Source organism: Lemur catta, chromosome 9 (genome assembly GCF_020740605.2).
Source record: "Lemur catta isolate mLemCat1 chromosome 9, mLemCat1.pri, whole genome shotgun sequence".
Lineage (NCBI taxonomy): Eukaryota > Metazoa > Chordata > Mammalia > Primates > Lemuridae > Lemur > Lemur catta.
Window position 1 is genome coordinate 15,081,733 of NC_059136.1, and position 25,914 is coordinate 15,107,646.

At 38.3% G+C, this 25,914-nt stretch overlaps 1 protein-coding gene across 2 annotated transcripts in view; it reads right to left on the reverse strand.

The window, feature by feature from the left end:
• TTC23 (tetratricopeptide repeat domain 23) overlaps positions 1 to 25,914 on the reverse strand; it is a 73,812-nt gene that overhangs the window by 31,390 nt on the left and 16,508 nt on the right. For both annotated transcript variants that reach the window (XM_045560829.1, XM_045560830.1), the window contains 2 exons: positions 12,938 to 13,115; positions 257 to 362 (listed from right to left, as the gene is read on the reverse strand). In XM_045560829.1, coding sequence (XP_045416785.1) covers positions 257 to 362; positions 12,938 to 13,115 — 284 coding nt within the window. The remainder of the gene's footprint in view (positions 1 to 256; positions 363 to 12,937; positions 13,116 to 25,914) is intronic.

The following is a 25,914-nucleotide window of genomic DNA, read 5'->3' on the forward strand; positions in this document are numbered from 1 at the left end:
TTCTCTGGGCCTCGTAATACCTATGTTTGGATGAAGATTAGCTGTATTTAAGAGTCAAAGATTAGAGGAAGGCTGGGGGCATAGAACCAAAGGATGCTGGGGAAATCAGCAGAGTAGCCTAACTATAGATGATCAGATAAAACAAGGAAGGCCCTCTGGGGGGCCTGGGTCACAACTCCGTCCATCTGTTTATCTGTCCAGAAGGCAGCTAGTTTGCAGACCCAGGGGAATAGGAGGAGAGCAGGCTTGTTCTCACCATGGTGCTCGGGCCTCCCAGAAGCAAGGGCAGCATGGGCGACAAGGTGTGCGGAGTCTGCTGCCTCCTCTTGAGAGGATCTTCTACTCAGGACGATGAGATGTGCCTGTCACCATAGAAAGCAGAATCAGTTAACATGCTTGGCAGCAGCAACTGGGAACTAACTGTCCTTGCAGAGATAAGCAGAAAGCCAAGGAACCTTCCAGCAAGCTGGAAGAAATGATTTATGTGGGAGCGCAATTAGCTCTCGGGAGAGCTGGCTTTTAAAAGCATTGAACAGTGGCGAGAACACTGGACGCTGACTCCAGATGGCTCGATGCTATGGCCAGGGCCTGTCACTAAGTGAATCATTTAAAAGTCTATGATCCTTTGAGTCCAGTGTCAGCAAACAGGAGGGGGACGTTTCGAGAAGTAAGGAGATGGATAAAAAGTGTCAATGCTGTGTAGAGGAAGTGGCCAAGCCCAGTCCCCTGCCTACTAGTCACACCCAAAAGTGGGACCTACCCACAGATGTAAGCAGCCTTGCCCACAGAAAGACAGACCCCTTCCTCGTGCCTCACCCCCCAGGAGCATTTGCCTGCACCCTCTGCAAACTGGCCCATGGCCCTCATTGATCACGGAGAGAAGCTTAGTTCCTTGAACATAAAGTCCATTTAAACAAACGAACAAAAAAAGTATGATCTTATGAACATAAAATAATAATAATCCTTTCAAATAAAATAAAAACACATCCTTTCAAATAAAAAGATAAAGTTACTACTCATCTCCCTGTCAACATTTGGAGTTTTAAAAATGCTATTAGTAATGCGCTCACATTCCTCTAATAAACAGACACGGCTTGCCCATTACAGGAGAGGCATGGGCTGGACAGTGTAGGCAGCACAGAGAGGTAAGATGTGGTGAAGGAATACAACACACTAATGTAAGTTGGTAGGTAGTTGGCAATTAATTGCCAAAAGAGTAACAGAAATGATAAAATACCACAAGTTTAAAGGAGGGAAACACTAGATTGTGATAGGCAAAACATACCAGCAACAACTAAGAATTAAGCTGTACTTTAATTCTTTTTTATGACACTGATTTTAATTTTCTTGATAATTTTTATTATCTTCATTTGATAGATGAGAAAACTGAGATTGCTGACTGAGTGACTTGCCTAAGATATCACAGCTAACAAGAGATGGACATAAGAGTCTGACCTTGACACTGACTTCAAATTGTGCTTTTTCTCCCACATCCTGAATGTTGCCATTTCCCCATCACTAACTGAAGCCAGCACACTCCCCAGGGCCCCCTGGTTTAGACCCCAGGAGCTATGACTCATACATGGGAGCTGGCATAGGAGAAAAAGTCATCCCAGTCAAGCATCCTAGCCTGGACCAAGCAGTTCTTGCTCCTCTGACGACCAGCTGAACACATTTCTGAGGTTGTAATCAGGGTGGAGCTATCATCTTTTACTCTAGATTGTCTCCTCATTTGTCCTATGTTAAAATCTGCTGAGCTACTAGCTCTAGACTTTTTCTGATAGGGGCTACCCCAAATCAAGATTGCTGGTAAGAACTTTTATTGCTGCATTAGAACAGTTAGAATTTCTTCCTCATAAATGCTAACAATATCCTTTGCTTTAAAACTACCTTTCTTATTATAGTACATGAAGAATTGAATAAATGATTTCAGCAACACCAAATTAGTCCTTGTCATTGATTTGGCATGAAAGGCCCAATCTCAAGTCCTGACTTAAAATGCTTTTAAAATAACGGGTAGTCTGAAATGCAAGTACATGTACAGACAACGGGAGCCACAGGGATAGCGTCACACTACTACATGCTCAGTGTTTGGAGAAAGCAAAAAAGAGAGGAAACACCTTCCCACGTCCAAAAAAAGATGAAATGCAAGTTGAGCCATGTTTACTTTGTGTTTTTGCCATGGTTAACTATCACTAAAATCTACTATTTGAGGAGAATAATCACTGTGTGATGCCAGAAAAGGTTTAACTCCTATTGTACAAAGACTTAACACACAGTATTTTAGATTGATTAAAACTCAAAATCAAAAAAGATTTTCTATTTTGTTTCTTTCTACTTAGTGTTATGATTCAAGAAAATAGACTAAATGTCTATCAAAATTATTTTCAAATGAATAATTACATATTCTGGAAGTACTGTAAGGTGATTTTTGCCTGGGAGATAGAAATTTCCAAGGGCAAAATTGCTCACAATATCAAGAAAGCAGGTCCTGAAAGCTTAAGGGGTTCTGAATTTATCCCCAGATTTCATGATCTCAACATTTTTCTGCATGAGATGCTAATATAAGCAAACATCTATTATTCATCTCAGAAATTCAATCCCTGATCTGATTTATTATTTGATGTTCATGAAGCTATTAAAAACCATACGCAAGAAGGGGGGGTGTCAGCCATGATGTTTAAAATGTGCAAAATTAGCATCTCATTTATTCAGTGAAATTCAATTCAATTCAGTTTAATTTAATTCAGTCCTATTCAATTTATTTTCATTTTAAAATGCTTTCTACATGTCAGATATTGTGCTAAAACTAGCAATTCATGAAAAAAAATAGGCATGGATTTTGTTTTTAAAGGATAGTTATAAAATGTGAAATAGTTTCATTTTATGTAGACTTACAGACACTGTCCCTCACTAGGTTTTAGCACCCGACTCAACAACTTCCTCCCTACCCTACCCTACTCCTGTCATTGTTTTCAGGGATTTCAGTATCCATGAGATTGGCAGGAAAGAGATGGCACATGTGAACATGTTAATAGAGGGAAAGAGATCAAAAGAATGATTCTTGGCACAAAAGAAACCCAAGATGGGCATGCAGGCCCCCGAGGCAAGGGTGGGTCAGGGAGGGGGCATTTGCTGTAACTGGAAGGACGACTCACGGGGAGAGGAGCAGGGCCTTGCAGCAGAGGGTCGCAGCCCACCTGCAGGGACTTTGCCCAGAGGGCTGGGGATGGATGCCCTGTCTCCACTCCTATCTACACAAGCTGTGTGCCTCTCAGTCAGAGGCCAAGGGCAAGGGCACCGGCAGTGAGAAAGCACTTAAAGGCCAGCCTCTGGGGCACAGGGCAGGGCTGAGAGGGACTCACAGGGAGCAAAAGAGAATGCCCAGCAAATGACCCAGCTAACACTTTAGCTTCTCAGGTTTTTGACAGACTCATCTTCCTCTCTACTCTCAGCCGCCCATTCCCACGGTCACACTCTGTGCCTCATCCTTGCTTACTCTGTGTCACCTCTGGGTCCTCCAGCTCACAGACCCACTTTGATGGTTGGGGAGACCTGGCTTTATTGCATCTACGCAGCTCCGAGTCCCATACTCTACTGTCGCCACGTTCTCACCAGCCATTCACCTGCCCCCTGCTGTCCCCTCCCTCCCATCCAGCTTAGAGTACACTGCCCATTGCGTATATGGAAAATGTCCTCAACTCCACTGAAGCATTATTGGAGATGGTGAAAAATGGGGGACCATTTAAATATCCATCAGCAGGGGAACGAATACACTGTGGTTTATTCCACAAGGATTGAACTCTATCTATGTATATTAATGTGGTTATATTTCAAAAACATACCACTGAGCGGAAAAAAACCACTTGCAAATGGATGCAAACACCATGGCACCATTGATTTTGAAGTTTCTTTTTTGGAGCAGAAGAAGCCAAACAAAATCTTCCATGGTTTTCTGATATACTCAGCAGGCAAGTGAGAGGCTGCTCTCAAGGAAGCAGGTGGAGGGGGCCTGGGAGCCCGCCTGCTTGCTCCCACCCGGCTGCCCCAGAACAATCTCCATGGGACATGAGGGCTCAGGGTGACACAGACTGAGAACCACAGCACACACTGGGCAGTGAGTCCTCCTGAGGGAGGGAGTGCAAAGGAGGTTGACAAAGCTAGTGTTTAGATTAGACTACACACAATCTTTTCAAACTCGACCACTGTTCACAATTTTCGAACAATGCGTCTTTTGTTAAGAGAACATAAACACCTGTGATATGCATTTGAGAGCATTTAAGGACTAGGAACCAGAGTTCACAGAATTACAGGAGTCCTGCTTGCCCCTCCTGGCTTTCCGCAGGAGCCCAAGTAATGAACCTGCGAGGATCTGTCACTGACTACACTCACTTCTTCGCCTCATTATTTATTGATCTCCCCAGGGCTTGCGTTTCCCTTCACATCTTTGCTGTTTTCAATATCTTATAGTTATCTGTTTGTCAACTATCATCTTGAAACTGTGGAGGAATGTTTAAAACCTCCAAATCTCTCAGGCTGCTAGAATGTTGGACGGAGTTAAAAAACAAACACATAAACAAACTTTAATATCCCACATTGAACAAGGTCATTATTTGAAAAAAACTCATTCGCAAGACCGACTACCTCAACTCCTGCCAAGGTGCAGAGCAGCTGTTCCATTCTGGCGCCCCGTGTGCATTCTGGGGGAAACCACCGATTCCTCACACCAATCCAGCTGCCAACAGATGCGACCAGAGCCAGAGCTGGCAGACTCTTATCTAACCGGGCCTGTCCCCTTGGATTTGTAACATGTGTAATATTTCTTGAAGAGAAAGTTTGATGACTAGTAAAAGGATGAGAGAATATTTCTGTTTATGCAGGCAGAACCCCATCATATGAACACTCAACTTAAAACCCTGGGAGGGCCTGAGTGTGGAATCCCAGCTATTGGGGATGCGGTGGGTGCCAGAAAAGGAAGGGGATAGTCCCCCCCACTTCATAATAATTAGGGGATCACTGACACAGAGAAATCTACTCTCCTGCAGCAAAGTAGAAAGTAAGTACACGAGCAGCCCAAGGTAAATTTGTGAACTTAAACTGAATATATTTACTTTGGAGACAAGAATACTCAAGGGGAAGACAATAGAAGTCTTCAACTTAGTAACATGAAGGATCTCTTTGTAGAGCCGAGGCCTGGCACTGGGGAAGGACAGAGGGAAGGAGGGCACGGACACTGATTAAGCACCTGCTTTTGCCAGCTGTGGTGCTAAGTGAATTACATGCACCACCTCCCTTCATCTCAAAATGACCAGGGAAGTTGACAGCCCGATTACTAGAAAGGGAAATGAAGCCTCAAGAGATTAAGCCACTGGCTGAAGGTCACATGGTGGGTTCGTGGCAGAAACAGATTCAGACCAAGGTCTGTAATTCCAAATTGCAGACTTTTCTAGTCTAACACCTGGTTGTTGAGAGGGGAGAAGTTATAGAAAGATGATTTTCTAATCAATGTAACGAAGAACTATTTAAGGGTCAGAGGAGGAGGTTGCTAAATAGTAGATTTTGTCCAGAAATGGGGCAGGCTGCCTAGGGGGGCAGTGAGATACCAATATGTGGATGCCCAAGCAGCTTCTGAGCGCTTTGGAGGACAGAAAAGCAGCAGATGGTGGATGGAGCAGATATTAAGGTGCTTTCCAACAAGAGTCTGTGTCTCTGCTTTGCTTCAAGTTTGTGCCTTAATTCGCCAGAATTAAGTCCACATGTCATTGGGAGGCGTGAGCTTGCTATGCTTCTTTTATAACTGACCAGCTGTGCAGCTGCATCACTTTCCCTCGCAGCCCTGCCAAAGCTGGCCATTCCACGCTTCAGCTTTAAGCTGATGCCCTTATGCAAGACAGGATCAGGTTGCAGCTCCAGGTCGCCACTTCCTCTCCTCTCCCATCTCTGCCCAGTAGGGAAGCCTCTCATGGCCATACATGCCATGAGGGCCTGGAGCAGCCTGGGAGCTCAGGCTAAGGAAAAGATGGAGCCAGGAATCCCTGCGGGATTAGATGAGGGGTCATCAGTAGGGGCACAGAGCATCAGAAGACTGAGTTCTGGGGGCCCTGGACTAAGCCAGTTTCTTTTAATAGACAGAGAACGTCCTCAGTGGCAGCTCTCCAGTTGTCAATTTTAGCTCTCCAAAGGCTGGGGAGAAAAAGCCCTACTCTCTGCAAGGGTTAGCACCAAAATAGATGTCTCAGGGGCTTATCTTTTCTTCTTTTGGTTGCAAGTGTGTTTTCCTAAAACTGAACTAGATTTTTAAATGATAAGAGTATTATCTACATATAATTTTTAAAAATCTTAAGTGGGAGAAAAGAACAAACAATTAAAATTAAAAATGCTCCCTCCCTGTGTCTGCATGCCTCATCCTATCTTCCCCCCATTCCCAGTCTGACTCCTTGTAGCTAATGGCTATGAACACTTTCTTGTATATGGTTCCAGAAAATACACACACACACACACACACACACACACACACACACACAGGATCACAACCTGGCCATACCTCTGGGCTCCAGCCACAATGGTCAGACAATTTAAATTGCATGTCTTTAATAATGAGTGAGGCTGAGGATTATTTTTGTATGTTTATTGGCCATTTGTGTTTCTTCTATAACTTGTTCCTGTCTTTTGTCCATATTTCTAATGAGTTGTCTTTTTCATCTATATTTTATAAGAACTCTTTGTATATTTTCCTCTCTTAGACATTTATTTTTTGACTTTGTGATATGTTGTCACAGAGCAGTTTTTAGTTTTTATGCTGTCAAATTTATCACTCTTTCTTTCTTTTTTTTTCTCCTCTTCTGTCTCCTAATCTGTACTCATCTCTACATCTGCAGAGGAAAAATGTACAACAAGTGTCAACACAGGCTATTTCTAGGCAGGAGGCCTGGGTTGACTGGTGGCTCATGTCTTTGTACTTTTCTATATGGCCTGATTTTTTTTAAAAAAAATAAAGAGCATGTATCATTTTTATAAAAAGTAGTTGTTACTTACAAAGAAACAGTAATCTTCTTTTTGGCTTTGGATTTGTGTCATTCTTAGAAAATGTTTCTAATGAATCAAATCACAATTTCATTCTATATCTTTCCTAATTTTAAACTAAAAGTCTTGAATTTTAGGAGGTTTTTAAAATTAAAAATAGCATTACTCTGATGATTTATAACAAATGAATCGCACATTATAGCAAATGCACAGCAAATAATAAGAGCTAGTCAGAAGCGTTGCCATTTGCTGAGTGCTCTGCCCCTGCCACGTGTGAATATTGAGCAGCTGTCACCCTAGGCCTAACCAAGGCCAATAATTTGCCCAGAGCTGTAACCCAAAGCTAGATTTTTGGAACCCAAAGCTTTCAGTAGAGCAACTGATAAATTCAATGATTTCATTATACTTTGCAAATCTAGATTTCCTAAATTTGGGAACTACTGAGTGGCAGAGCTACCCTGAAAACTGAAAAGAGGGATATGCAATTCAAGTGCTTAGAGAAATGAAAAGCAATCCAAGCTAGTACAGTGTTAATTTATACACATACCCATAAACACACTCTTACTCACATAAGTGAAATCCTGTGATTTTTCTTTTGGATAGGAAAATAAGGTTTTAGTGCCAAAATCTGCCATGAGGAGTTTCAGAAGCAATCACATCTCCATGGTTTTCTCACAGACCCCTGCTGCAGAGAGATGGATGGGGTGGATGACAGCTCTTTCATCAGACCCTGGGACTGCTGCCTTCCTTGGGTGGTGGCTCTGCAGGATTTGGTTTAATTTTCTCCATTTTTAATGGGTTAGTTCCTAAAATACACTGGAACTTTTCTACATTCTACAGGAAATAAAAGGTCTTTTCTCTCTTGGTGTTTCTCTCACTCCAAAGGAATGAAGAGTGAAAAACAACAGGGAAAATAACAAAACCTCTTTGTGTGTACTTAATAAATGGCTTTTAGACACAGGTTCCCTTGGAAGGCTATGGTCACATTGTACCTTTCTGTATCTTAGGTAAATCTCCTAAAGAAAATGGAAGCACTGATAAATGTTTAATAATTACTGTTAATAAATAGAAGTTGCCTACACTGGCGGCAGGCCTAATAGTTCACAAAGCACTTTCCATTTTGAAACTTTGAGTTGTTCTGTGAAGTGGATAGCGTCTTTTGTAGGATTTCTCTCTCTCTCTTTTTTTTTTTGTAAGGAGCTAAATGACTTGCCTATAATTAAACAGCTGGTAAATAGAATAGTCTTGACTCTAACCCAGATTTTCTGACTTCAAATCCAATGATTTTTCACTTCACCAAGCTATCTCTTTAATGATGATCTGTATTTATTTAAAATACTTTCTAATATTTATTAACCTCAAGACTAAACAGCAGTGAATGTCACCTCTCAAACTTTACAAATATTATAAAATTGAGTGAATTCCTTTATAACTTGGATACAAGGAAATTCTAACTTAGACTGAAAATCTAAATGTAATACCAGGAAAGTTTGAAAATTTGAACACATTAAGAAAATTTGCATGGCAAAAAAAATAACACTAATAAATGAGTTCAGCAAGGTTGCAGGCTACAAGAGGAACATACAAAATTAATTTATATTTCTGTACATGAACAACCAGAAAAGGAAATCAAGAAAACACTTGCATTTGTAATAGCGTCAAAAAGAATAAGATACTTAGGAATAAATTTATCAAAAGAAGTATAAAACTTATACTCTAAAAACTATAAAACATGGTTGAAAGAAATGAAGGAAGACCTAAATAAATAGATATCCCATGTTCAACAACTGAAAGACTTAATATTGTTAAGATGCCAATACTTCCCAAATTGAAATACAGATTCAATGCAATTCCTAACAAAATCCTGGTGGGTTTTTTTTGTTGTCGTTTTTTGTAGAAATTGACAAGCTGATCCTAAAATTCACATGAAAATGCAAGGGACCCAGAATAGCCAAAACAATCTTGAAAAAGAAGAACACAGAGATTCCCACTTATTGATTTCAAAACTTACTACAAAATAATATTAATTGAGAAAATGTGACCCTGGCATAAAGATCATACTCAATGGAATAGAATTGAAAGTCTAGAAATAAACTCTTACATTTATGGTCAATTGATTTTGACAAGAGTGCCAAGATAATTCAATGGTGAAAGGATAGTCCTTTCAATAAATAGTGCTGGGACAAGTGGATAGCCACGTGCAAAAAAATGAGGTTTTTTTGGACCCCTACTCCACACCATACACAAAAATTAACTTAAAATGAATCAAAGATCTAAGTGTGAGAACTGAAAACTATAAAAACTCTTAGAAGAAAACACAGATGCAAGCCTTCATGAACCTGGATTAGGCAATGGTTTCTCAGATATGATACCAAAAGCACAAGCAAAAAAAGAAAAATATAGACAAATTGGACTTAACCAAAATTAAGAACTTTTGTGCATAAAAGGACACTTTCAAGAATGTGAAAAGACAAGTCACAGATTGGAAGAAAATACTGACAAATCATATATCTGATAAAGGTCTAGTATCTAGTATCCAGACTACATAAAGAATTCTTATAAATTAACAAGAAAAAGACAAACAACCCTATTTAAAAATGTTCCAAGCATTTGAATCAACATATATCCCAGGAAGATATATTAATGGCCAATAAGCATACAAAAAGATGTGCTACATTATTAGCCATTAGAGAAATTCAGATAAAAAACCACAATGAGATATTACTTTCACACTTACTATGATGACTAAAATAAAAAAGACAGACCATAACAAGTGTTGGGGAGGATATGTAGAAACCGGAACTTTCATAAATTGCTGATAGGATTGTAAAATAGTGAGACTACTTTGGAAAAGAGTTCAGCAGTTCCTTGAAAAGTTAAATATAGAGTTACCATGTGACCCAGCAATTCCACTCATATCCTTATATGCAAGAGAACTCAAAACATATGTCCGTATAAAAACTTATACATGAAGGTTCATAGCAGCATTACTCATAACAGCCCCAAAAAGGAAACAACTCAAATGTCCATCAACTGATTAATGGATAAATAAATATGCTATATCTGTCTAAAGGAATATTATTCAGCCATAAAAGGAATGAAGTACTGATGCATGCTAAACATGGATGAACCTTGAACACATTATGCTAAATGAAAGACGTCAGACAGGCCACATATTACATGATTCTACTCATATGAAATTGCCAGAATAGGCAAATCCATACAAACAGATAGTAAATTGGTAGTTGCCAGGGGATGGGGGGGAGGAGGAAATGGAGACTGAGTATGGGGTTTCTTAAAAATGTTTTATAATTAGATAGTAGTAATGGTTACAAAACTTTGTGAATATAGTAAAACCACTAAATTGTACACTTTAAATGGGTAAATTTTATGGTATATAAATTATCTCAATAGAAAACACTGAGCAACATTCAGAAACAAATGATAAATTGGGTGAAAATATGTATAATATACATCATAGATAAAGGGACAATATGTATAAGATATAAGAAACTTTTAGCAGTTAAGGAAACTAGACCAAAACTCATATTTAAAAATGGCAAATGATGTGAATAATTTACAGAAAAGACAATTCACAAAAAATATATTAAAGTCTCTTAAAGATATAAAAACACATTCAACTCCTTTTTTAAAAATAGAAATGCAGGCCAAGCATGGTAGCTTGCACCTATAATTCTAGCACTTTGGGAGGACAAAGCAGAATTGCTTGAGGCCAGGAGCTCAAAACCAGCCTGAGCAAGAGTGAGACCTCATCTCTACAAAAAAATATTAACAGAGAAATTAGCTGGATGTGCACCCGATAGTCCCAGCTACTCAGGAGGCTGAGGCAGGAGGATCGCTTGAGCCTAGGAGTTTGAGGTTGCAGTGAGCTCTGATGATACCACTGCACTCTAGTCTGGGTGACAGAGTGAGATCCTGTCTCCAAAAAATAAAAATAAAAAATATATGCAAATTAAAACTATCTTGAGACGTCATTTCTCACCCATCAGATTGTAACTAATTCAAAAGCTTGCCAATACACTTTGTTGAAACAGGTTGGGGGAAACTGGCACTCCCATGTATTGCTAGTGGAAATACAGATGGCACAAGCCCAATTAAACAGCAGTTGGGCAATATAGTACAATTCTAATAAGATAAAACTACCAATAAAGTTTTGTAGTAAGATAAAAGTACCAATGCGTGCTTCCTTTGACCTAGCAGTTCCATGCCTAGGAATTTATTCTGAAGACACAACTCCAACGGTACAAAAACAATTGCAAAATATTTAAACCTGTCTAAATGCCTCCAAATTGAAAACCATTTGAAAAAAAAAACATAGTACATACATAAAATGTATTATTATACATCTGTATAAGGGAGTAAGGAAGATTTCTATGAACTGCTCTATAATTCATGGTATAAAGACCCCCTTCTCTTAAAAAAAAAGATTTTTTTTTTAAATAAGTGAATAAGTGGATGACTTTCTGACCCGTTTTCTGAGCTCTGGCCCTGATTATCTAACTTCCTAGCTGTCATTTCCACTTGTCGGCGTCTCAGTCTCACCATCCAAACGGAGCCCACCCCTCTCCATCACCCTCACACCTGTTCCCCTCCGCAAATGGTACAAACATCCACTCAGTGTTCAGACCAGAAGCCTGGGAACCATCTCTGACTCTTCTCCCTACATCCAATCAATCTCCATGCCCTATCAATTCTTCTCCTAAATCTTCTCAAATCCATCTACTTCTCTTCATCCCCACTAGTTCATCCTAGTTCAAGCCACCATCATTCTCAGTTTTGGCTCCTTCGGTAGCTTCCTAACTGGTCTCTCTGTCCACTCTTGGTGCAACCTCCCCAATCCATTCTCTATATATCAGCCAGGACAATTTTTCTAAAAAAGAAAGGTGTGAATCTGAGCAATGCCATTTATTGGCTGTGTACTGAAGGGCATATCACTCAACCTTTCTAATTCTTGACTTCCTTATCTATAAACTGGAAATAATTATATGTCACAGAGTGGTAATAATGACTAAAAGAGATAATCCAGATAGTGAGAGAATGGGGTACTTTAACAAACTGTGAGTAGGAGTTTAAATTGTTAGACAAATTTAAAAAGAAATAGCAATAAAATATTCTCAGTACCATGTCCTTACATCTCCTTTGAAATAACAGGAATGGGTTAGTATTTATTTTACAACTTTTATAGGAAAAAATTCTGAGAAAAATTTTTTGAAAAGTGCTTTTAGCAGATGACATGATATGAAGACATCATGATGACTGTGATGGTTAATTTATGTGTCAACTCGGCTGAGCTATGGTGCACAGTGGTTTGGTCAAACACTAGTCTAAATGTTGCTGTGAATATACAATATTTTGTAGTGGTGATCAACATTCACAATCAATTGACTTTAAGAAAAGATTACTCTCAATAACATGAGTGGGCCTCATCCAATCAGTTGAAGACCTGGAGGGCAAAAAACTGAGATACCCCAGAGAAGAAAAAATTCTGCTTCAAGACTGTAGCACAGAAATCCTGCCTGACTTTCCAGCCTGCTGGCCTGCCCTATGGCTTTCAGACTTACCAGCCCCTAAATTGCATGATCCAATAAATATTAAAGGATAAAGAAACTTTGGGACATAATACTCAAATTATGCACACAATATGAGAAAACCACATTGAGGGAGTCTAAGCTCTTTGTGGCCTGTACAACCTATAACGGGGGACCAGCATCCTGCACTCACCCACTCGGCCATTTAATAAGAAAATCTTTGTTGAACATCTACTCTAGGCCAAGTGTTTTACTTATCTAGAGCAAATGACAAAGCCAGGCATTTTCAGAGCTGCTATGCCACTTGTATCTATAGAAAGCATTGGGTCTAGAACAGCTTTGATGGCCAGGACGTTGCAGCTTACCTGTAGGAAATGGTGGATGGCTGTGTCATAGAATCCCAGGGCTTGTTCTACACCTGCTAATTCCCTCAATACTGGTACACACTCAAGACTTTTTTCACCTTTGCTGATCTCAACATATTTTAAAGCCTCTTGATAGTGGGGCAAAGCTTCTTTTGATTTCGTCTGACCTCGATACACCCTAAAAAAAATCAAAGGGATTATTTTTCAAATAATTAAAATAGGAAATACTGAAAATACACATGAGCTAGTTGTTAGAACTTGACTCTCTGACCCCTGGTGTCCAGGTTTGTTTCCTTCCCAGCTTAGCTTTTGCCCCAAGAGGTAACAGGGCTTAGTGGTGGGATGAGTTTAGAGGATGGACTCTGGAATCGCCAGGAAGCTTCAAGTCCTGCCTCCACCGCTTAGTATATGTATGACCTTCAAGTCACTCAAGTGCTTCCTCATCTGTAAGTTAAGGATAATAACAGTGCCCACGTCATTGGGTTATTATGAAGATTAAATTAGTTGATATTCATAAAAACACCTAGAACAGACTCTTACATATAGTAAGTGCTATGTAGACATTGGAATAAAAAACATAAAATACTTTATGAAACGATAGCAAAAATGAAGGATGCTGAGATGCTGACAACTGATCTGTTGAGAAATTTTAAAAATTTCCCAGTATTGGTAAGAATGTGAAGCACTCCCATTAACAGTTGAGGAGAATATAATTTGGGCATAAAATTTTCTATATCAAAATTATATATACATACATACATATATATATGTATATATATATATGTATACACACACACACACACACACACATACACATAACTTGGCTAATTCCACTTCTAGGAATTTATATTAAAGAGACACTCTGCCAGGGCAACAAGATACAGACAAGAGTGTTTACCTTAGCATTCTCTATAATACTGGAAAGCACTTAAAATGCATCAACGGGGGACAGTAAGTACATCTATACTGGGGAATGCCTTGTAGCCATTAAAGTTAATGCTGCTCCATATTTACGGACCAAGGAGTATATCCATTCTATATACTTCCATAAAAAAGGCAGGTTACAAAAAATTGTATATATAATCTCATGCATGTGAAAATTTTATATCTAATCTACATGTATACATTGCATAGAGAGATGTCAAAAGGATGGTCACTAAAATGTCAGCAATAGTTATCCCTAAGCAGTTGGATTACGAGTGATTTTACTTTTCTTGTTTATGTTTTTCTAAATTTCCCAAATTTTCTTCTATGAAACTATATTACTTTTATATCATGAAAGTACTAATTTAAAAATTACACGTAAAGGTAGAAATGAGAAAATATTCCCATAGCTTCTTAGAATAAGAATCTCTCATACAATAAATGTATCCCTATATATTGTTCAGCAAACACAACAACACACATTTAAAAATGATCTTCCCCAAAATATTTGTGAAGACTATTAGGAACTTTTTCTTTCATGGAAAAATTTTATGTATAAAATTCATAATGAAAGACCCTCTTATGTTGCCCTCTGCCCCGGAATCTTTCATACAAAAAGGCCTTATGTTTCCCAAATTGCCAATGAGCAGACTGAGAAAAAATGTGAGAAAGTGACTAAAAGACCACAAAAATAGGTCTTATTTTCAACTCAATCGCTGGGTATTTTTCACACCTATCTTAGCTCTCCAAAGGAATTAACTAATAGAAATAAAGATACTTTTTAGATCTGTGGTCCAGATGGCCATATGGAATAAAAGTGCTGATGGAACAGTTTATGAACTTGGATACCTTCTATAATTGTGAAGAGGTTTAAAACATACGAAGAGGTCAGGGATTGATATATGCCTAGACCAAGCAGGGCTGTAGCTTGCAGCAGTTCTACTCTTGGAAGGAAAAAGATTAATAGCTGACCTGGTAACACTGGGCTTCTCTTCTGACTCTTAATGAGCTCAGAATATAGTGGATAATCATTTGCAAATATCACATTTTATTTTTAGAGAGAAAACCTCTAGAATCTTTGCTGATAGAAAGAGGCTCTGAAACATATGGGCATTAAGAAATTATTTAGCCAAAGAATTAGATGCCTTGTAGACGAAGCTTAAATAATTGAAAACAGGGGTAAGCAAACTGTGGTCTGGGGACCAAATCTGCTCACTGTTTGTTTTTGTAAATAAAGTTTTATTGGCACACACATTTGTTTATGTATCATCTACAGCTGGTTTTGAACAATAATGGCAGAGTTGAGTTGTTGCCACAGAGACCATATGGCCCACAAAGCCTAAAATATTTACTCTCTGGATCTTTAGACAAAAAGTTTGCTGACCTCTGGTCTAGAAGCTACATAAAGTTACTTTCAAAATGACTTCAGATTTTTTTCCACCTAATTTAGCTTTAAAAATTCAGACAATGACATAGACATTTGAGGAAAGGAAAAAAATCTTCATCTTTTTCCTCTCTCATGTTCATAAAATGACACAGTTTGCCAAGGAAGTAAAGAATGGGTCCTTTGTTCCCAAGGATGCCTGTAAAAGTCACAGAGTAATAAAGCAACTACATTGATATTTACCAATATAATTTCATGTGGGAACTGATTTAAAAGAAAGCAATAGTCTAAGCTTAGCAATCAAGTTCATAAGTGAGAAAAAAATAATAAGAAGGCATGCATTAATTCATATATGAAAAAGTCCTTTCTTTTCTGAGATAAGTCACTAAAGAAAAGTGTTTGGGGGTTTGAAATGGTGGAGACTGGGAATGGCTTGTAGCCAGCCACCTACTGACTGTCTTAGCCAAAAGCATAGCATATCACTCCAAGTTAACACCAGGTCACCCTTTACAGTCTCCAAAAGTCACCCTTCAGAGATACCCGGCTCACAGAGAAAATTTTATGGAAAAGAATACAAGACAAAAGGCAAGGCATTCTGTGCAAGTACTACAGCAGGAGTAGAAAACCCAAACTGTAGTCTGAGCATCCTCACTTAAAAAGCTTGGGAAAGGGCCTAGTGTGGTGGCTCACAGCTGTAATCCTAGCACTCTGGGAGGCCGAAGTGGAAGGATGGCTTAAGCTCAGGAGTTTGATATCAGCCTGAGCAAGAGCCAGACACCATTTCTATAAAAAACAGAAAAACTAGCCAGGTATTGTGGTGCGCTCCTGTAAGTCAGTCTCAGCTACTCGGGAGGCTGAGGGAGGAGAATCACTTGAACCCAGGAGTTGGAGGTTGCAGGGAGCTACGATGATGCCTCTGCACTATAGCCAGGGTGACAGAGGGAGACCCTGTCTCAAAGCAAAAACAAAAACAAAACAAAAACGTGGACAAGAGGACAAGAATGTCTTTGAACCTTGGTTTCCTTATCTGAACACGGGTGTCCAATAGGATTGTTGTGAGAATTGAGTAAGATGTCCATGAAACTACTTTGCAAACAAAGACATGCCATACAAATAGTATTAGATGCCTATATATAATCAAATCTTTTATTCCTTCTCCTCCCAACCTGCACTCTATATGGAACAGCCTCAGGTTGTTCTCATGTTGAAACGGGTTCAATTATGGTCCCAGCTCTACCCTACCACCACCCACATAAGATTCTGGAAAGTAAAATTAATAGGCAGAATCAGTCAAACTGATTGAAATTATTGTGCAGGTGAGGTAGGCATTTTCTTATCCAATTGAACTTTTTAAAAAATTTAGAATAATTTATTATAAGAATAATATATATTCATCATTAAAAGAGAAGATAGATGAATAAAAATAAAACCATATATAAAATTAGATCCCTCACACCATGCACAAAGAAGTTCCAGTGGAGTAGAGGTCTAAATTTAAAAAGCAAAACTTTGATATGCTTGAGAAAAAATATAAGGAAAAGTAACCCTGTGACTTTGAGGAGGGAAGAATTGATTTCTTATGTAAGATACAAATAGTACAAGTCAGAACAGAAAAGATAAGTAAATTTGCTCACCTTAAACATAAAAACTTCTGAGCATCCAAAATCAAGGCAAAGTATATATTGGGAGTATATACAATATATGTAATCAGCAAATAACTCGTTTCCAGAAATATAAAGAATGTCTATTAATTTATAAGAAAAAATGCAAACAGACCAATAGCAAACAGGCCAAAGGTATAAATAGACAACTCACAGATCAGGAATTCCAAAAGCCTAGAAAACATATAAACAGATGTTTACTTTCACTATCAGGAAAGTGCAGTTAAAGAAATCATGAGGCTGGGCATGGTGGCTCAGGCCTGTAATCCCAGAACTTTGGGAGGCTGAGCTGGGAGGATTGCTTGAGCCCAGGAGTTCAAGACCAGCTTGGGCAACATAGCGAGACCCTGTCTCTACAAAAATAAACATAAACATAAAGAAATGATGAGATATAATTTTGCATCCATATGGTTGATAAAGAAGTCTGACAATATCAAATGTTGGTAAGGATGTGGAGTAATGAGAATTTACACACCCTGCTGGTGGGAACATAAATTGGTGCAAAGTGTTTGGCAAACTCAGTAAAGTTGAACAAGTAAGCAATTCCACTCCTGGGAATATAACTCAGAGATAATTTTGTATATGTGCCCAAAGAGGCATGTATAAGAATGATCATGCAAATAATGTTTATAGTAGTCAAAAACTGGAAGCAATTCACATGTTCACCCTCATGAGAATAGATTATTAAATTAAAGGAAAGTCAGACAATTAAATACTATATGGAGGTTTAAAATGAAGAGACTAGAGCTGCATGTATCAATTGGTAGGGATACCTCAAAGATACAGATGTCGGGGAAAAAAGCAACCTACAGAAGGAAGCATACATATAAAGTTTAAAAATATGAAAACGAATACATATTTCTTATGGCTATACATGTATATAGTTAAGGTACAAAAACATTCAAAGGGCCGGGCGCGGTGGCTCATGCCTGTAACCCTAGCACTCTGGGAGGCCGAGCCAGGAGGATCATTTGAGTTCAGGAGTTTGAGACCAGCCTGAGCAAGAGCAAGACCCCATCTCTACTAAAAATAGAAAGAAATTAGTGGGACAACTAAAAATATATAGAAAAAATTAGCCCGGCATGGTGGCACATACCTATAATCCCAGCTACTAGGAGGCTAAGGCTGGAGGATTGCTTGAGCCCAGGAGTCTGAGGTTGCTGTGAGCTAGCCTGACGCCACGGCACTCTACCTCAGGCAACAGAGTAAGACTCTGTCTCAAAAAAACAAAAACAAAAACATTCAGAGGAATGAAAAAGCACTAAATTCAGCATAATAATTGCCTATAATGTTGGAGAAGAAAACGGGATTGGGGAGAACGCATAACAGGCTTCCATTTATCTGAAATATATTTTGTAAGCTTGGTAGTGTGTACATGCATATTTATATAACAATATCTATATTTTTATGTGCCTAAAATATTTTATTAAAAAGATGAACAAATAACACACTCTATGGTTTAGTGTGTACAAGGAATGAAGCACATTCTACCCCTCCCCCCTTAAAGTAGCCGTTGAGTGGTATTACAGGGTCCTGGCTCTAACATGGCCAGAAATGGAGGCTATCAAGCTAATGCAACCCATTATGAGCCGTCTGAAGCTCATTGAGAGTACACTGTTCACATAAAAGAAAAGGCAAAATAGAAAATAAAATTACTTTAGTTTCATGATGTATTTAATAAAAATGGATTTGAGAGAGCACCATATCAAGAAATAACTAAATTATAGTCTTACCTCCATCTCCAACTTACTTAAAGCATCAGTCAATTTCAGGTAATCTTGTCTGTTTCCATTTTCACATTTGTAACGTTTGGGATAGCAATATTTTCTCCTTTCCATTTCTATCTACCTGCCAGGGATGCTTTGAGGATTTATTATCTAGTATACCCATAAATGTGTTTGGTAGCTTTAGGAAACACACTAGACAGATGAAAAGATAGAGAATTCTGAACAACAGAATGTGGCAGTATGTTAATTTGGCAGGTTCACAACTTAAACCATGGCATATTTTATTGAATGAAAATATATACACAGTAATTCTACAGAACACATGATGAGATGCTATCTCATTTCAGACAAGTTTTAGAAGATCTCAGGGGGATGGAGACTTGTTTTAACATGCAATAAACAAATGCAATCTCTGGTATTATTAAGACAAGAGAATTTCCTTTTAAAAGCTCTAGAATTTGGCAAGAATATTGAGCACTGGTGTAAAGGAAAGGCTTTATGGGAATGTCACTGATGATCAGAATCTGATAAGAAACCAATCCTGAAAGAAGAAAAGTGGGGTTTTCTATAGTCAAAATGAGAAAAGATTTACATCTGGGTCTCTCTCTACCACCTGACACATACAGGTAAAGGCTTTGCTCTGTTGCATGCATTGTGAGGTTTCCATTCTGCATTATAATTGTGATCCGTGCCATGGTCAGGAGGCCAGGCACCAGCGTTTGATAGACAGGGTGCTGCTGTGCCACTTTCCAGCTTTGTCAATTTCCAGCCGTGCGACCGTGGAAGTGACCTCACTTCTCTCAGTCTCGGTTGCTTTATTTGATAATGGGAATACTAAGAGTATCCACCTCAAAGGAAAGACTAAGGAAAATATGAGATGAAGTCTGTAAAGCACTTAGCAAGAGCTGAACACAGAAGGTGGTCAATAATCGGGAGCTAATGTGGTTCTAAAAAATCATTATTATTATTTGATATATTGCTATATATTAATATAGAAATATATATTTATGTTCTATATTAATATCAATACTATTAAAATATATAATCATTTAAAATCATTATATGATTTAAATCATTATTATTATTTGTTTAGGAAAAATGTGCATTATAAGGATATAGTGTCAGGGAGTGAAAGACAAAAATGCAGTGCTCTAAGATATTAAAGCTTTAGGGGATTAAAGAAATAGAAAGCAGATAAAGTATACGAGAGTCATCTGTGTCAGGTGGTTTTGTGGTTTCCCCACATTTAAAAAAAATTTTTTTTTAAACGATCAGATTTGTGTAAGTTAAGAGCAACTCTTCAATTACAGGAATATAGGATTAGGAAGAGTACAGAAAAAAAAGTGATTTCCTTCTTGGTTAAATAGCATAAAGCATTCCAGGCACATAGTTCCCCATGAGAGGAGCTGCCAAGAGAAACGTGCCTGCTGGAGAACAGCAGGACGCTCCCAGGGAGGCGGCCAGGGAGAAGCAGGACTTTAAACACATGAGCACTTGTCAGAGCCTTTATAGTCAAAAGAAAAATGCAGAGAAAATGCAACTTAGACATCAAGGGCCTCTAGGTGATGGTAAGAACTAAAAATTTTTTTTAAACAGCTGAGCCAAGAAAGCAAAAGTTAGATTTGGGAATTACTTACTGGATCAATTCAGGGAGGACCGTGGGATTTAAAAAGGGTATTACTGATACATCGAAATCCCACTGAGGAGCACTTAGGGGATGTGTATGGAACTAGGTAGAGTCCTGTCATCTTAATGAGGTGATGGCAGGTAGACACACACTGTCCCACTTGCCATTTCACTTCTCCATTATCTTCTACTCCTTCCCAAGAAGTACTGGCTAAGGGAGAAAACTTCCCCATTCCTTTCCCTTTCTGGGGACTTAGTGTTAGAATCACTTTCCAAATCTCATGACTTCAAGGAATCTCTTGCCTGAGAGCAAGACAAAGAAACAAAATCAAGCTTTAAAAAGTAAGCATATAAAATTATATGATTTTAGCTTAGACGGTTCATGACGGCAAAGACAACAAAGCTTAGCCTTCCCAAGTCATAGGGAAAAAAATATAGGATAAAATATTGCACACCAGGGGCAGTCCTGAAGGACAAAATCTTAATCTGTGATGTAAGTGCATGATTTAAAATCACTTCCTGGATGAAATTTCAGAAAGGTAAATACTCAATTAGATAGTAACAATAACAATAGCTACTTTTCTTTCTTTCCTTTTTTGCTTTTGCCAGTCTACCATGTGTCGGTGCTTTAATGTGGTGTCCATTAATCTTCACAGCAAACCTCAGAGGTCCTGTCATTCTCACACTAACAGGACAGGAGAGTGAGGCTCCAAGGCCACCAAGTGTAGGACTTGCCCAGGTTCCTACACCTAGGAAGTTTGTACACTGGTTTGAACTCAAGGCTTCCGGTTCTAAAGGCCACATTGTTCATGACACCGTGGCACATTGCTTAGAGATACCTGATGCCCTGAGGAAATTAAAGTGTTTACTTAACTCCTGAGGTAGTTCCGCACAGCCATGCCAGGCACAGTGCTCGCTGGGCAAGCTGTGGGGAACTCCAAAGATGACATGTTCAGCAGTCACAGAGAGAGCTGGGGACAAGTTATATGTTCTGGAGCAGCAGTCTCAATAGATCATCATCCTCATGCCACACAGATAGAAAATTCTCAAAGGAGTGTGTTATGTGTGTTTGTGTTTGTGTGTATGTATGTATGCAATGGTGTACGCCTATGTATATAAAGACAACTATTTGTCTCTGGGGATCTATCACTAACCAGGATAGAAAATAATTCTTGGCCAGGTGGGGTAGCTCACGCCTGTAATCCCTGTGTTTTGGAAGGCCAAAGCAAAAGGATCACTTGAGGTCAGGAGTTTGAGATTAGCCTGGGCAACATAGTGAGACCCCCATCTCTAAAACAAATAAAAAATAAAAAAATTAGCCAAGAATGGTGGTGCACACCTATAGTCCCAGCTACATAGGAGGCTGAGGCAGGAGGATTACTTGAGCCCAGGAGTTCAAGGTTACAATGAGCTACGATTGTGCCACTGCACTCCAGCCTGGTTGACAAAATGAGACTCTGTCTCTAAAACATAAAAAAAAATTACAAAATAAAAACAAATAAAGAAAATAATTCTTAACACTAGGGAAAAGTGTGCCTGTTTGCACTAGTGACTTTCTTTACCAGATTTAAAGAAATATAACTGTGTACATAGGAACACATGGTTTGGATTCATTCTCCATAGTTAAGATATCAATACTGAATGAAGTAGTGCTGGAACAGAGGAAGAGAGGTAGAAAGAGAAAAACTGCAGGGCATAGTCAGGGATGGAAGGCACAGAGCATGAGTCACCCTTCAGCACTTATCTTTCAGCCTGAGGAGAAAGGCTCAGGGCTGGCATGATGGGCACCATAAAAGGAGAGGCAGAAGGAGGAGAAGGATACACTAAAAGACATCCTTTTAAGAGGCACATAAATCCTATGAGAGCTGCCTGAGAAATTATACTGGCTTCCACCTCCAAGACCTGGCAAAAGAAAAGGCCCTCATGGTTCAAGTGTAACTACAGAAATGTACAAAACCAAACCCTTTTTCATTTCTAAAGCATATCAGTTGGGGCAAAATATTCAGATTTTCATGAAGAAACAAAGAAAAGCAATTGTAGGAAAAGGATGCAGTTTAAGCATTAATGTTGTGGTACATATGTTGAGGCTGATGAATTAGGATGAAAAGAAGTAGCAAAGTTTGAAACAACTTGGCTAAACACAAAAGTAACTTTATAGGACACTCCGGGATATTAAATTCTTGTTGTGTATTCAGTACAGATGCGTGCAAGGCTCGCCATCTGCTGGCAAGGCTTGGTACTGCTAATTTGGAAAACACTCCTAGAGGAAGTGCCAGATTCTGGCAGAGGTGAATTTACTCTATCTTGTAGCAACAGTGAGCAACATTAAATACTAACAAGTCTCATCAGATGCCACAATATCATATCTTGGACCTCTGATTTGTATATTTCCTGTCTTAAAAGATAGAATATGTAATTCTTGGCATGAAAGAGATTCTCGACTGGTAAAGCCTTCCCAGTCACTACTAGCCTCTTCCTCCTCCCATTATATAAATGGAATTGTATAGCATGATTCTTGGGGACCTGGTTTCTTTCATTAAACATTATGTTTTTGAGAGTCACCCAGGATGTTAAGGAAAGGAGTAGTTTGATCATTTTCCTTCTAGGAACAAATCACATTTTTTTCTATTTTATTTTTAATGAACATTTGGGCTGTTTCCAACTCTTGGCTGTTACAAATTATGTAGCTTTGAACATTTTGGCTGTGTCTTTTGGTGAACGTATGCATGCATTTCTGTTGAATGTATATTTAGCAGTGATACTGCTGGGTCAAAGGGTATGCAAATGTTAAAATTTAGTACATAATGCCAGTTTTCTAAAGTAGTTATACCAAATATATTTCAAACAGCAGCATATGAGAGAGTGTATCAGAGTATCACATCCTTGCCAACACTTGAGATTATGTCTTTTTAAAAGTTTTAGCCATTCTAGTGGGGATGTAGGGGTATCTTATGATTTCAGTTTTCATATTCCTGATGACTGATGAGATGGAATACCTTTCAATATATTTATTAGCTATGTCTGTGCCCTTTTTTTGAATTCTCTTGCCCATTTTTCTATTCAGTTGTTTGTTTTATTGATAAATGGGGGTTCTTTATAGATTGTAGACACAAGCCCTTTGTCAGTTATATGTATTACAAATATTTTCTTCCTCTCTGTGCTTGTCTGTGGTATAAAATATACAGTGATTTAAATATAGGACAACATATCACCAAGCACAAGGTATAAAGAGCGTTAGCATACTCAAAGGTCCTTGCATTATTCAGGAAGTAGTTGAATGACTGATTTGCAATTTGATTCTAATAAGTCAGGGATATAAGGGACAAACTCTATAGTAACTACTAGAAGAAAAAGAAAATAAATGCTTAACTTACAAGTTAATGGGAAGAAAAATGGAATGAAAAAATATTTGATTAATCCAAAAGAAAGCAAGTAAGGATTAAGAAAGTAACATAAAGTTTGTAGGACAAAAGGAAATTTAAACCCAAATAAAGACTTTTAAAAAGATGGAAAAAGATATTACAGGAAAATTTGTACCAAAAGAGAGCTAGAGTATATTATCAGACAAAATAGATATCAATATAGGGGGACAAAAAAGGATAAGATATACTGATCAATGAAATAATAAATTAAGAAGATGAGCTGCTGTTGAACTTTCCCACCCCCACAATAGCCTGAGAATATAAATAACAATGACTGGTGGAACCAGTAGGAGCTACAGAGAGATTAATAATTGTGGCTGGAAATTTAAACATACTTATCTTAAAAACTAATATATCAAATTGGCAAAAAATAAACAAAGATATAAATTTGAATAACAGTATTAACAAGGTCAACCTAATATATACAGACTTATGAACATTACACACAAGAAAGAATACAATTTCTTTTGTAGTGTATTTGGAGCATTCACAAAAATTGCCCATGAACTAGGTCACAAAGAAAGTTTCAATAAATTTCAAAGAGTTTGTTCCATGCAGATATATTTCTGTCCATAATGCAATAAAATTAGAAAGCAGTAATATGATGATACCTTGAAAAATATCTTATATCTGTAAACTAAAATGCACATCACTTGGATAATCTTTGGACTAAAGAGTAAGTTATGAAATACTAAGAACTTACTAACAGTAATAATGCCACATGGTAAAACATATGGGGTAGAGTTAAAGCAGGTCTTAGAGGGAAATTTTGGAGAATATCTTTGATATTTGGCTGGGTAAGACTTTCTAAATAAACTTCCAAAACATAATTTATAAGGTAAAAATGAATGGATTTGACTCTAGCAAAATTAAGAATTTCTATTCTATGAAGAACACCATAGACAAAATGAATAAATGGGTACTAGATGTAAGAAAATATTTACAATATCATTAATATTTGTAATATACAAGAAAATCATCAATAGGAAAGGTACAGAGAACTCCAAGAGAAAAAATGAGAAAGAATACTAACAGGCCATTCATAGAAGGGGAATCCTAGTCCAGGCATGGTGGCTCTCTCCTATAATTCTAGCAGTCTGGGAGGCTGAGGCAAGAGAATCATTTGAGGTCAGGAGTTCAAGACTAGCCTGAGCAAGAGCAAGATCCCCATCTCTATAAAAAATGGAAAAATTAGCCAGTGGTGTGCATCTGTAGTCCCAGCTACTTGGGGGGCTGAGGCAGCCCCTGGGATCACTTGAGCCCAGGAGTGTGAGGTTGCAGGGAGCTATGATGATGCCACTGCACTCTAGCCCAGGCAACAGAGCAAGACCCTGTCTCAAAAAAAAAAAAAAAAAGAGAAGGGAAATCCCAAATGTATAAGAAGTACATGAAAAGTATTCAAACTCACTAATAGGAGAAATATCAATAGAATTTAAATAATTAGATAGCACATTACATGCATCAAGTTGGCAACAGATAGATCGACAATGCCAAATATTGTTGGGGATGTGAGAAAATAGGAACCTGCCTGCCCTGCAAGTGGGAAGGCAGATAGGTGTAGCAATTGGCCGGTGCTTATTGAACTTGAAGTACGTTTGTACCCTGTGAGCAAGCAATATCACCCTGGCTGTATAAACCTCAGAAAAGGTCTTGCTTAGCTACATAAGTGAAGCTGTGTAGAATGCTAGAAGGATGGATAAGCAAAATGTGGCCAATGCATTTATCCTATGGGGCACTATGTAGGCGTCAGAAGCAATGAACTAAAGCACAGGCAACAATTCAGAAGTGTTGAGTGGTTACAAAGTAAGAAATAGAATGAGATATATACTACCAATTTATACAAACTTAAAAAACATAACTCCAAAAAACAATATTATTCAATGATACATATTCAAAGACATAAACCATCATTAAAATAGATACCTATGGTTGTTGTGGGGGAGCATGAGAGTGGAGATCAGAGACAAAGAAAAAAATTAATTTAAAAAAGCATACCAAAGGGCTTGCATGACATATGAGCTCTGCACTTGTAGTCCAGAAAACACCCAAATAAAATAAATTGACAGTGGGGAATTATGATCACAAACACAAAAAATATCTTGAAAAGCATGAATCAAAGTTGGTCCTTCCTAGTTTCTATTCACATGGAAGCATTAGGTGTGTTCTCTCAGGGCCTCTTCCTAACACCTTTCTTAAAATGATTCTGTTGGTTCTCTTGGGAATCAGCCTCTGC